The 13,250-nt window shown below is 46.7% G+C and overlaps 1 protein-coding gene across 2 annotated transcripts in view; it reads right to left on the bottom strand.

Moving 5' to 3' along the window:
* The window catches only part of Thsd4 (thrombospondin type 1 domain containing 4), a 694,201-nt gene that overhangs the window by 106,826 nt on the left and 574,125 nt on the right, over window positions 1-13,250 (bottom strand). For both annotated transcript variants that reach the window (XM_045160247.1, XM_045160248.1), the window contains one exon: window positions 510-714. In XM_045160247.1, the coding sequence (XP_045016182.1) occupies window positions 510-714 (205 nt within the window). The remainder of the gene's footprint in view (window positions 1-509; window positions 715-13,250) is intronic.

Below are 13,250 nucleotides of genomic sequence, written 5' to 3'. Positions count from 1 at the left end.
GCTCTGCCAAGATCCTCTCCTGGCTCAGAGCATCAATGGCTCGATTCTCATTTCATGGCCGTGTTTTCCTCGAGAAAAGTAAAGGCCGCTTTAAACATGTAGATGGCAACCATTTCATTTCCCCCTACTTTCTTACTTCAAGGGGCAGGTCAGATTTTCCTTGGGTGTCCTCTCCCCCACCAGCGGCACACTGTATGTGTCCGAGGACCTCTGGACACTACTGTGTTCATCTTGGAATCCTGGAAGGAATTCATCCACTGACAGTGAATATAGGTGTTTTTTATTTATTTTATTTATTTATTTATTTTTTCTGGCAGGGTCTCACTGTAGCTCAGGCTGACCTGGAATTCACTATGTAGTCTCAGGGTGGCCTTGAATTTATAGTGTTTTTCCTACATTTGCCTCTCAAGTGCTGGGATTAAAGGCATGTGCCACCACGCTTGGCTAATATAGGTGTTTTTTTTTTTGAAAAAAAAATTTTTTTTTTTCTAGAAAAAGGTCAGGCTTACCCAGGTAGTTGTTGCTCTTATGCATCTCGGTGATGTTGATTTTTGTGGCTCCTTGGGGAATCTCCACCACGCGGTGGTAGCCCAGGCTGGTGAGGGCGTGCTTGAACACTCCGGACACCACCTGGCAGCCCGTGTTATCGCCGCCGCATACTCCACACTTGTCCACGACTTTGTCAGAGCCCAGGTAGTCATCACAGCCAATGCTCTGCAAAGAGGGAAAGAAGACAAGCAGCGCAGATGAGGGGCTTCAGGGGGAAGGAGCGAGAAGTGATGAGTGAAGATGTATTAGTGGGACTCCCACTGGCCTTCCTCAAACTGGGCTCCTGCAGGAAGCAACAGATAGACACAGAACACCCGCTCTGAACAAGAACCTTCTTTCCTACCTACTCATGAAATGTTCTTTGCATTGTGCAGTAGTTTGAATGGAAAATGTCCCCTAGAACTGCATGTGGTTTTTAAAAAAGTATTTTATTTCTATTTATTTATTTGAGAGATGGGGGAGGAGGGGAGTGGGTGTGCTAGGGCCTCCAGCTGCTGCAAATGAACTCCAGATGCTTATGTAGGTCCTGGGGAATCGAACCTGGGTCCTTTGGCTTTGCAGGCAAGTACCTTAGCCGCTAAGTCATCTCCCCAGCCCAGTTTTTAAAATTATTTATTTTATTTTGAGGGGGGGGGCAGGTAGACTGAGAATAGGCACACCAGGGACTCTAGCCACTGCAAACGAACTCCAGACACATGTGCCACTATGTGCATCTGGTTTATGTGAGTATTGGGGAATCAAACCTGGGTCCTTAGGCTCCTCAGGCAAGCACCTTAACTGCTAAGCCATATCTCCAGGCCCCTCGTGTGTTTAGAATGCTGGGTGCCCAGCTGGTGGCGGTTTGGGGAAGTTGTGGGGCTTTTGGAAGGTGGAGCCTCGCTGGAGGAGGTGTGTCACTGGGGGTGGCCCTTGATGTATATTAGTCCTGCCCTCTGGGTGCTCAGAGCTCCCTCAGACTACCTTCCTGTTGAGGTGGAGATGGGACCCAGGCTTCCTACCCCAGCTTGGCTATGCTTTCCTCTCCATGATGAAACTTCCCTTCCAAGCTGGAAGCTGAAATAAAACCCTTTCCTCCCATAGGCTGCTTTGGGCCAGGTTATTTCGTCCCAGCAATGAAAGAGTAATTGCTACAGAAGAGTCGGGTGGGAGACAGACCCAGTAAACAGGTGGATCACTCTAAAAGTGTATTTGGTGGCGATAAATGACCAGGAAGAAAAAAAAATCTCAGAGGACAACAAGTCGAGAACCAGTAGGGGTTAGATGCTTGCATAGAGCCGGCGGGGAGAGCTGTTCTGCAGATCCCCGCCGAGCTACGCGGAGGCCAAGGGTGCTTCCCGCGGGGACTTTCTTGAGCAGAGTCTCCTTGGAACTATGGCGAGAACCAAAACTAAGATGGAGGTTGGCCTCCACGTCTGTTCCGAGTTACAGTTACTACAAATTCGCAGCAAAATAATCCCCCAGTGGTGTTCTCTGGCCCAGTTCCTTGGGAAATGAGGTAAAATAGTTTGAGATCTGAATCTCTCCCTGTAACTGGGGCACAGAAGGTTTGGTGCTTGCTTATTTTCCCCAGGCACTTTGCTGAAACAACACCAAAAAGGAGGGCAAGCTGCTAAATAACGGGGTGCTCTTTGTATCGTCAGTGCTGTTTGTGGGAACTCTATCTATCCTGAGCTTCCCCTCCCTTTCCCCAATCTCAAGATTTTTTTTTTTTCTTCTGCTTAGTCTCTAACTCCCACCACACATCCGTGTTCCTACTGGACAATTTACTTTGCATTCCAAGTGAAATTTTGGGGGCTTCAGGGAGAAGGCTCAATGGGATAAGTGCCTGTTGTGCAAACATGAGGGTCTGAATTTGGTTTCCTGTCACTCCCTAAAGGTTGGGCACTGAGGTACGTGCTCGTCTCCCTAGTTCTAGGGAAGCATCAACAGGAAGATCCCCTGGGGTTCACTGGCTAGCTAGTCTAGCCCAAAGGCTGAACTCCAGCTCCACTGAGAAAGCCTAGTACTCGGGAGGCAGAAGTAGGAGGATAGCCACGAGTTCAAGGCCACACTGAGACTACATAGTGAATTCCAGGTCAGCCTGGGCTAGAGTGAGACCCTACCTCAGAAAAAAAAAAGGCAGAAAGCAGTTGAGGAAAACACCAGACCTCCACCTCTGCCCTTCCCATGTATGTGCAGCTGCACATACATGTGCACCCACACCATATGAACGTGCATACATGCATGCACACCACACATACGTACACATGCAAAAAAAAAAAAAAAAAGGAAACTTGAACAGAATGGAATGATCTTGGTTGGACTATTTCCCCACTGCTGGAGCAGATTCCATAGGGCTCACGATCATGTTTCCTGGATTCACAATTGGGACTTATGGACTGAGTAAAGAATTCTGTTCTATTTCCACAGGCAGATGGAAGTCAGCGGAATGTAGTTTAGTTGATGAAATATTGGGATTACAGGATTATTGCCTGGGTTGTGGGGATACAGAAAGATGCTTGAAATCAGAATGGTATTCTGAAACTCGAGACATATGTTCACTGACTCACAGACTTGTTTGGGTTTTGGGAGTCCAAGAGCCATCATCAGACCACATCTCAGGGGCAGAGTGGTCAGGAGACCATTCAAAGTTCACTTCTGATTATGCTAAAGAACCCTGGGTCTGTCCATCTGGATCCTCCAGGTCAAACCCTCTAAGTGAGGTCAAATAAAAAGGCGTTCATTCTCGCCCCTCTTCCTTCAGCATTTGAATGGCATCTTTCTGCAGATGCTGTACTTTTGCATTATTGCTTCCATATTCCCCAGTTCACATTAGTCCATCAGTAATAACTGGTCTCTCCACAAATAGCTTCTCTGTAAAACATTATTTCTGACAGTAACAGAACATCATCTCAATATGTTCATCCACATCCAATTATCTTTTCAAAATGCCATGTTTGCTACGTACTTCTCCTCCCTCAAAAATTTCTTACCCCTTGCCCCATGCACATTTTAGCAAGGAAATAAGGAAAATGTCTTCCGTGCATGACTGCCATGTTCCCACTGCCTGGCATTCTCCCTTGCTTTGAAACAAGGAAATGCCACCACTGATAGGGGCTCTGGAAAGTAGGACCCATCCTGCTAAAGCCAAGAGTCTAGCCGAGCTCACGTAAGGAGATGCCCCTGACTTGCTGAAGGGGAAGATGGACAGAAAATGTGACCGGCACACTGACCTGCCCTGTCTAGAAATACCCCATGTTCCTCTCCTTTCCCAGGCTGTGGTACGTTCACGTTAACCCTGGGCTCAGCTTATCCTGCTGAGTTCATTCTCCCAAGGTTCTCTAGGGAAGGGAACATATGTATAAAAGTGTGGAAGTAGGGGTGAATAAATCATGTTCCTAGAGTGACAAGGTATACTGACTACTTTTCTCATCACTCTGACAAAATTCCTGACAGAGGCAAAGGAAGGGAGGAAGGCAATTCCTTTGGCTCATGGTTTGAGAGGGTACAGTCCTTCATGGGGAGGGGTAGGCATGGTGGAGTGCATCTGTGTTGTTACACTTCAAACAGGAAGTGCCAAGGCCTCTAGCTGCTGCAAATGAAGTCCAGACGCATGGGCCACTTTGTGCCTCTGGCTCTTTGTGGTCACTGGGGAATCGAACCCTTGTCGTTAGGCTTTGCAGGCAAGCGCCTTAACTGCTAGCCAATATCTCCAGCCCTACACTGCATTCTTGTTATTGGAACTTATTTATTTATTTATTTTAAAAATAGTTTAAATCCCAAGGAGTACAGGGGGTCTCACTGACCTTCTACCCACATTGCCCACATGATCACAAATCTCACTCACTATGCATTGTCAAAACCGTGTGCCCCACTGAGATCAGCATTATACCATTAACTCAAGGATAGGCCTTAGTTGGATTTTTGCCACATTTTACATGTTCTTCTGTGGATGTTACGGGTCCATGAAATACCAGCGTATGCGTGGATTAAGTGTTGTAACTTTATCTAAAGCGGCTAATATTCTCCCTCCCCGGCCCCTGCCCAGAACACTGCCATGTCATTGGTGAGTATAGCTGATGTCATTTGTCAGGAAGAATAGTGTGGAATGATGGCACGAATGTTGGATTGGAAACTAGGAACCCAGAGGAGTAGTCCTGGCTTGGTCCCTGATTTGTGCGTGCTGGAAACAGCCCTCCTCCAAAAGATAGCAGGGAGGAATGTCCTGGATTCGGGCTTGCGTATCAGAAGGCTGAGCAATTGGTGTCCAGTGGGGATGACAATACTGGTGACCTATTTCCAAACTTTTTCAGAGGTGTCACAAGAGTGTCATTAGTAGGTACTTCAGGTGAGAATTACAGTCTTCCAGACATGCTCTCTCTCTCTCACTCTGTGTGTGTGTGTGTGTGTGTGTGTGTGTGTGTGTGTGTGTTTGTGTGTGTGCTAACTCTGTTGCTTACAAATGCTGACTCATTGGACATGTCCATTGGGCTGTTTATTTGTGGCTGAGGATGGCCATGGTGTCTCCTCTCCAGACCAGTGGAAGAGTCCCGTGAGGAAACGTGGAAGGTACTCCCGCTGCAGAATGTTACAGGGTTATAGTATGGTCAGTTCTCAGAAAATGCTGGGTTCTGTCACCATCATCCTTGGAAGATTTCATTCTGTCTAAAATTTACCCACTTAAAAAAATACCTCATAATCATGGAATCGTGGGACCCACCACCATTTTTGATAGCATTTGAAAAAAAAATTCCCTCTCAATCAGAAATACTCTCTACTTCATCCAGACAAATTCAGGAAAGGCTAAAAAGCCAAAGGAAGACACGGTGGATCATGGAAACAAGATGTCTTACACATATTCTCCGTTTTGACTGTTCAGACAGGGCCTACTGATGAAAGCCAGAGAAAAGATCAGCCGCCACCACCCATCTCCCTCTGCTTTGTTCAGCAGAGATTTCTCTTGCCGTTGCAAAGGTGATTGGACAAGTATCAGAGATACTTAATATTTTTCCAGTGATTTTTTTTTTTTTTTGCAACACGTTTTTGGAAAATTTTACCCATTACAAGCCATCATAGGAGAAATTGCTCAAGAATTACCCCCAATTGTGTGCCAAAATTAACCTAAATGAAATTTCCCGAGGGAAATGAACAATCTGGATGACATATTTGGTGGTGAATTTCACAGGGAGGAGGATCTGTCCGTCAACGGCGAGGAAGGCGGTGCCAGGCATTCAGATAGCAAGGGCTCCTTACTCCCTAATGGGAAGCAGATGTTATGTGTGCGCTCCGTAAGCGTGCGGGGCAAGTCAACCTCAAGTGGCTAAGATGATCCTGACAGGTAAAACAACGTTCCTTAATGAGCATGCCATTACACCAGCAAGGGAGAATATTAAAATGATTTGTAGCTAACACCCAATTTACTTAATATTTATGATGAGCTAATTCGTGGAAATACATATGGAGGCCAAAACCCTTTATTGATGACATTCTGTTGAAAGAGATCTTTGCCTATGATAAATATCTCTCGTGTTACTGTTAGGAATGTAGATCAATACCACCTTCTTGGAAAGCAATTTAGCAATCCAGACTGTGTCAAGCACTACATTCTTTTTCTAGGAATCCGTGCTAAGGAAATGATAAGAACTGAGGCCAATGGCTTTAGGACAAAGGAGCACATCACAACATTATTAGCCATAAAAGAAAACTGCAATCACCCTTAATGTTCAACATAGGGAAATGGTTAAATGGTATGTAGAAACTCCCTGGGAAGTCCTGCCGGGATCTTCTTCCAGTTGTTATTCTCATATTCTAGAAGTTGTGCCTGCACAGCTGACCCCTCTGTTTAGCAAGTGTTTCGGAGCCAACCCCAGCCTCGTGCCAATGCGGAGTTAGACAGGCCAGAACGGCCGTGTAGGTTATTCAAACCCAGTTCCCGCTCAGAGTCGAACGCAGGGGTCAGCCAGCCGCAGCTGGCGGGCCGAGGCTGGCCCACCACCTGTTAGTATAAATAAAGAACGAATGAAACACAGACATATGCGTTTGTTTACTTGTCACTGCTTGGGGCCCCACAATAGCAGGACTGGGTAGTTGCAACATGGACGCGATGGTCCACAAAGCCTAAGCTATTTATGATCTGGCTCTCTGTAGGAAATAAAAACAAAAAAGCTGCCAATCCGGGGTCTGAAGTGAGAGACACAATGTAGTCATCTCAATATGGTTTGCAAATGTTGTGAGGATGGTGGGCAGAGTCTCGTGCAGCCAACACTGGGGTTTGGGTAGTTGTTCTCAATTTACCCCAGTGGTCTTCACCTGTACCTACTTGGCTCTCTTCCCATCTGTCTCAGTTATAAGGCAAGAGGTGTCATCTTCTACTGAAGTGGTCTTCAGTCTTCAACCACTGTGTTTTTTGCTTTTGTTTTGTGAGGGTTGGGGGAGCCTGCATGTGGTAGGGATTGAACCCAGGGCCTTGGGCATGTGAGGGAAAGCACACGTTCAAAGAAAACTTGCTGCAGAAATATACAGGACTTCCCCTTATAAAATAATGGGAGAAGCGGAGCAGCTCAGACCGAACAAGGGCTGCCGGGGTTTGGAGGTCCGGTGTGACTGATGCCTGGGGTTTCTCGACTTGGCCTCTGACAGAAGAACGCCCACAGGGCTGTGTCCTCGGGCCTGCACATGGCTGTGCATACAAGCGCACATGCACGCACATACACACGTGTACTTCCACACGCATGAACACGCGTACACTTACCTGCACGCACATACACGCACAAAAGTTAGCTCCTCATTGTGGGAGAGGGGGCGGAAAGGTTGTACGAGCCACGAGGTGAGTAGGAATAGGTCAAGGCACAGACCCCCCCCCTCCATAGAAGGAGGTCTTCGTGAGCCCACAGTGACTACCAACAACCCCACGAAGGATGGCTGTTAGGGAAAGGGAGGGTGGGGATAAGGAGGATGAGGGGATCTACAGTTTAACCTGTTGTAAAATAAAAACAAAATTAAAAAAGAAATCAAGCCCTCTCCACAATGACAGACTGAGGCTCTCACAACTCATAGTGACAATTACATGGTGAACATCAACAATGCCACTGAGGAGGGCCCTCAGGGGAATGGGGGCAGGGAGGAGGGAAATGATGGTGCCAACCTATGATGTGTCTGTGCAAAGCTTCTACTAAATTAAAAATATTTTAAAAAATGAGCTCAGTCTTCCTGGTATTAAGTTTAGAGAAAGGAAATACAATGAAGTAAAATAAAGTACTGCCTTACTACCATCAAACTAACCGGCAAGAATCCTCTAAGATTGCCCTTTGGCTCAACTTTAGCCCAAGTAGGCTGATGTCCAGGAGAGAGTTCAGTGTCTGGCACACTGTGGATGGCCAGTAAGTGTCCGCTGAGTGAAATAGCTGCTGCCCCAGGACGAGCCAAGAGATCAGAGTCGTTGGCTCAATTTGCTCCTTGAACTGCGTCATCCCTAAGGTCCCTTCTGGTGCCAAACTGGTTTTTTGACAAAAAGAGATGAAACCCTGATGTGAAGAGTCCTTCCATGTTTACAGTCAAGGAAATTTACTTCGCGGAGACAAAATTAAATTGGAACCAGGAAACACCGGCGGGGGGGTGGTGGGGGGGTGGCGGGGGGAACTGACACTGTCGCTCATCTGAAGCGTGAAATGGTTCATGGGATGAAAGGTATTTTGGCTTCCTTAATGAAGGCAATTTTGAAAGCAGTGATCTGCTTTTACTCAAGCTTGTGGTTGTCACATTTTCGTACCTCACCCTGTCTCTCTAGAGAATAGCACCTTACCCAGGGACTCAACTGGAAGAAAATGTTGGTGCTCTTGTAGGATAAAATTGGGTAGGGAGCAGCTGCAGCAGTATTTACAAATCTGAAGAAAGGAGCCTTGTCAGGAAGACATTTCATTTCTGTGGAATTACTACTCCTTGCTTTCTAGGGAGGGTGAGGGCACCCCAAACTGTACAATTCTGATCTTTTTTAAAAGTGTTTAAAATTTTTTTATCAATACTTTACTTATTTATTTGCAAGGGGAGGGAGAGAGAGAGAGAGACTATGAACATGAGTGTGCCAGGGCCTCTCGCCACTGTAAATGAACTCCAGATGCATGCACCACTTTGTGCATCTGGCTCTATGTGGGTACTGGGGAATTGAACCCAGGTTGTTAGTTAGGCATTGCAATCAAGCTCCTTAACCGCTGAGCCATCTCTCCAGTCCTGCAAATCCAATCTTAACTTTCATGATCTAACTTCCCAACAGACTGAACTAGGGGAAGGGGAGAGGAATGGACATGGCATGTCTAATGACAGTAATAATATGTAAAAGTGAGGCGTCTGTATTTTTGTATAGAACTGTAGAAATTGTTGGATTTCTATTTTTAGAATCTAAGCCTATATAGTCAATTCTATTTAAAGAAACTAAAAAAAAAAAAATCTGGGCACATGGCATTGCAATATTTTTAGGGTTGCAAGAAGAGGCTGACACCAGGAAAATCTTGTGTGGGAAGGGTCTATCAGAGGCTGTAGGCTGGGCTGTCAAGGGCCAGGACTGGGGAAGAGGGGAGGAGGAGGGGACATTGTCTACACTCCGTGGAGTAGAGTTCTGAGGATGTAGATTATCAGCAAAGAAGCAAGAGTGGGCCGATGTGTTTCCAGAATTTCCAGGACATAAGTAGCTTGGGTCCACAGGTGTGGTCACAACCAGAGGCTCTCAAAGAGTTGTGGGTGAATCCTGAGACCACAATACTCGGGTGTGCATAGTGTCACTTCTGTCACCTACTGGTTACTTCCAAATGTGCCTGCATGCATTTTCCTCCACCAGACGGCACCTAGAGGCCTTGTAAAGATGGTTACCTAAACAACTAGTTGAGGGATTAAAAACAAAACAAAACAAAACAAAAAACCCAACCCAAAACAGTGGCTAAACATTTAAAAGACATGGTTGTTGAGAGCTCTTAGAGGAAGAGTAGCCCCAGAGATTCAGGCTGACCTTACATTCATTGAATTGTGATGCAGATGATTCCACCATGTTGGTGAGGCATAGTTTCATGTCTTGGAATGTTACTATAGAATGTTAAAAATGTGGGTGGAGGGCTGGAGAGATGGCTTAGCGGTTAAGCGCTTGCCTGTGAAGCCTAAGGACCCCGGTTCGAGGCTTGGTTCCCCAGGTCCCACGTTAGCCAGATGCACAAGGGGGCGCACACGTCTGGAGTTTGTTTGCAGAGGCTGGAGGCCCTGGCGCGCCCATTCTCTCTCTCTCCCTCTATCTGTCTTTCTCTCTCAAATAAATAAGTTAAAAAAAAATGTGGGTGGAATGGTCAGCCTGTTTATTTCTAGAATGTTCAAGAAAATGCTAAAAAAAAAAATCTGTCTGTCATGAATTGTTTCAGGGTACGCCCAGCTGACCTAAAACTGTCCAGTGCTATCCTGCTCCCTTGAAGAGCCAGGTCTCGAACCTGAGACTCTCGGTTTCCCAGCGCCCTCCTCTGAGCACCCACCACCTAAATTAGCCCTCAGGTCTAGGATTCGTTACAACATTGGGGGTTGGGGGGGGGTTTCGGCTATCGCGTTATGGTGATCTGCAGGTCCTGCTGAGAGGGTCAGCTGAGGGTGTGAGATGAGACGTTGGGAGGACAGGCGGCGGCACTGGAAGCGTGGGGTTTGGAGTTCCCAGGCTCTGGAGGGTGGGGGCGGGAGTAACGGCTGAAATGCTCTTGCAGCTGATGTCCGGCAGGTGCACTGGAGAGGGAGGCGGCGAGGGGCCGGGGAGCACCCAGTCAAGTGCATGAGGAGGGGCAAAGGTGAGAGGAGCCTCAAACTGCGACGTGGAATCAGAAAGGAGGTCAAGGGCACAGAGATGTGCTGAAGGAAGGACCAGCTGGGTGGGCTTGGTGGGAAGAAGAGGAAGATGTGAGGAAGAGGGAGGCGCGTGGGCTGGGACCTGCCAGGGTGTTAGCGTGCTTCAGATCTAAGCTCTGTGGTGTGTGGGGGTGGGGTCGTGTTATAGCCAGGGTCTGGTGGGGATCCTGGTGATCATTCATTCATTCACTGAACTTACTCCTAGCATTTTTCTCTCATTCTGCCTCTTACACTGGCACTTTCCTCTAAAACTAGCAACATTTTCATTTTAGCTTTTGGATGAGAATCCTTCCAAAGTGAACTTAATGCTTGGTTTTATTGCTTAAAAATATTTTTATTTTTACTTATTTATTTATTTGACAGAGAAAGAGAGAGAGAGAGAATGAGTGCGCCAGGGCCTCCAGCCACTGCAAACGAACTCCAGACACGTGCGCCCCCTTGTGTATCTGGCTAACGTGGGTCCTGGGGAATTGAACCTGGGTCCTTTGGCTTTGCAGGAGATGCCTTAACCGCTAAGCCATCTCTCCATCCCCTGGTTTTAAATTTTTTTAAGTATTTTACTTATTTGCAAGGAGACAGAGAATGAATGGGCATGCCAGGGCCTAGAGCCACTGCAAACAAACTCCAGATGTATGCACTGGCTTTACATGGGTCCTGGGGAATCGAACTCAGGACATTAGGCTTTGTGAGCAAGCACCTTAACCGCTGAGCAATCTCTCCAGCCTGGTTGCTTTTTGTTTAATGGATAATAATAAGACGTGGGCTGGGGAGATGGCTCAGTGGGTAAGTTGCCTGCTATGCAAGCCTAAGGATATTAGCGTGGATTCCCAGCACACATGTAAAAGCCGGGTGTGGCCGGCAGTGCACGGCTGTAATCCCAGCGGGGAGATGGAGACACAGGATCCCTAGTCAGCTAGTCTAGATGAATCAGTGAGCTCCAGGTTCAATAAGAGACCTTCGCCTCAAAAAAAAAAAAAAAAAAAAAAAAAAAAAAAAAAAAAAAGTGGAGAACAATTGAGGAAGAAGATACCTGTTAACCTCTTTTAACCTCTGGACGCCACATGCATGTGTACACATAAGTACATCCATCAGCATGCATATGGACATGTATGCATAATACACACTGTATACACACACACACACACACACACACACACATGCTACTAAGACTCATTTTATTTATTTATTTACTTTTTGGTTTTTCAAGGTAGGGTCTCACTCTAGCCCTGGCTGATGTGGAATTCACTATGCAGTCTCAGGGTGCCCTCAAACTCATGGAGATCCTCCTACCTCTACCTCCTGAGTGCTGGGGTTAAAGGCGTGCGCCACCACGCCCGGCTCATTTCATTTTTTCCCAGCCTCCTGTTAATCAAAATGCAGTCATGGTCACAGTCCAGTATAAGCATCATGTGAAGGTCTTTGTCGACATTTTGGGACCTCTCCCAGGCCAATGAAATCAGAATCTGCATTTTAACAGCACCCTCAGGTACTTCCTGTGCACATTCAAGTTTGTAAAGTGCTGCTTTTGATCCAGAGACCAGCAATTTCTTTCGTACAGAGACAGACGATGGCCATTTTAGGCTCTGCAGTCATGAGGTCTCTATTACAACCACTCAGCTGGGCTGTTGTACTGTGAAAGCTGTTCCAATAAAACTTTATTTATAAAAACAAGTGTCTGCTGGGTCTGGTTCATATGCCAGCATTATTAGCTCCCCTGTGAGATTCATCAGGTTTAGTTAACAGCTTTTTGAGTCCTGTGTTGGCTCGCTCACACCCGTGTTAAGGTGTGAACCACTTAAGTGGTTTCATCTGTCCAGGGACTCATTCTCTCCCTGTGGGATGGTGAAAGTCACATCTTGACTTCCCAACTCATTGGTTGTTGTCACTTGGAAGTGGCTAGAGAGCAAATGAAATACCCCAGAACTTTCTGGAACAAAAGCTGTGGATCACAGTACTGTGCCATACACAGAATAGTTGTGGGCAAATTGCCCTCAGGCTCCAAAGTATATTTTCTTGTCTTTTAAATACTGCTGCTCACATGCCTGGGCTTACAGTATAAAGATTCTGGGGGTCTGGGGAGATGGCTCCCTTGGTCGAGCACTTTCCACACAGGCATGAGGGCCTGAGTTTGGATCTCCAGCACACATGTAACATGTCAGGTATGGTGTCATGTGCCTGTAATTCTGGGGCTGGGGAGGCAGAGATGGGAGGTTCTCTGGTTCCTGCTGGCTAGCTTTTCTAGCCAAACTTGTGAGATCTGGGTTCATTGAGAGACTGTGTCTCCAAAATGGAGTGAACAGCAAGTGATAAAGACACCTAACGTTAAGCTGGGCGTGGTTGCACACACCTTTAGTCCCAGCCCTTGGGAAGCAGAGGTAGGAAGGTTGCTTCAGGGGAGCTCAAGGCTACCCTGAGAGTACAGAGTGAATTCCAAGTCAGGCTGGATTAGAGTGAGACCCTACCTCGAAAAACAAATCAAAACAACAACAACAAAAAAAGATACCTAACGTTGGGCTGGAGAGATGGCTTAGTGGTTAAGGCGCTTGCTTACAAAGCCAAAGGACCCAGTTCGATTCCCCAGAATGCACATAAGCCAGATGCACAGGATGGCACATGCATCTGGAGTTTGTTTGCAGTGGCTAAAGGCCCTGGTGTACCCATTCTCGTTCTCTCTTTCTGCCTGTCTCTCAAATAAATACAAATTAAAGATACATAACATTGATCTCTGGCCTCCACACTCACATATACACATGCACCCCCCCCCAACATGCACCTACATATGCGTGCACACCACACATGCACGCACATGCAACAAATGATTCTGAGAGGATGACGAATTTATTATTTCAAATGGG

This window comes from Jaculus jaculus, chromosome 10, assembly GCF_020740685.1.
Source record: "Jaculus jaculus isolate mJacJac1 chromosome 10, mJacJac1.mat.Y.cur, whole genome shotgun sequence".
NCBI lineage: Eukaryota > Metazoa > Chordata > Mammalia > Rodentia > Dipodidae > Jaculus > Jaculus jaculus.
Note: the sequence above shows the minus strand (reverse complement) of the source record. Positions and strands in the feature narration are given on the sequence as shown.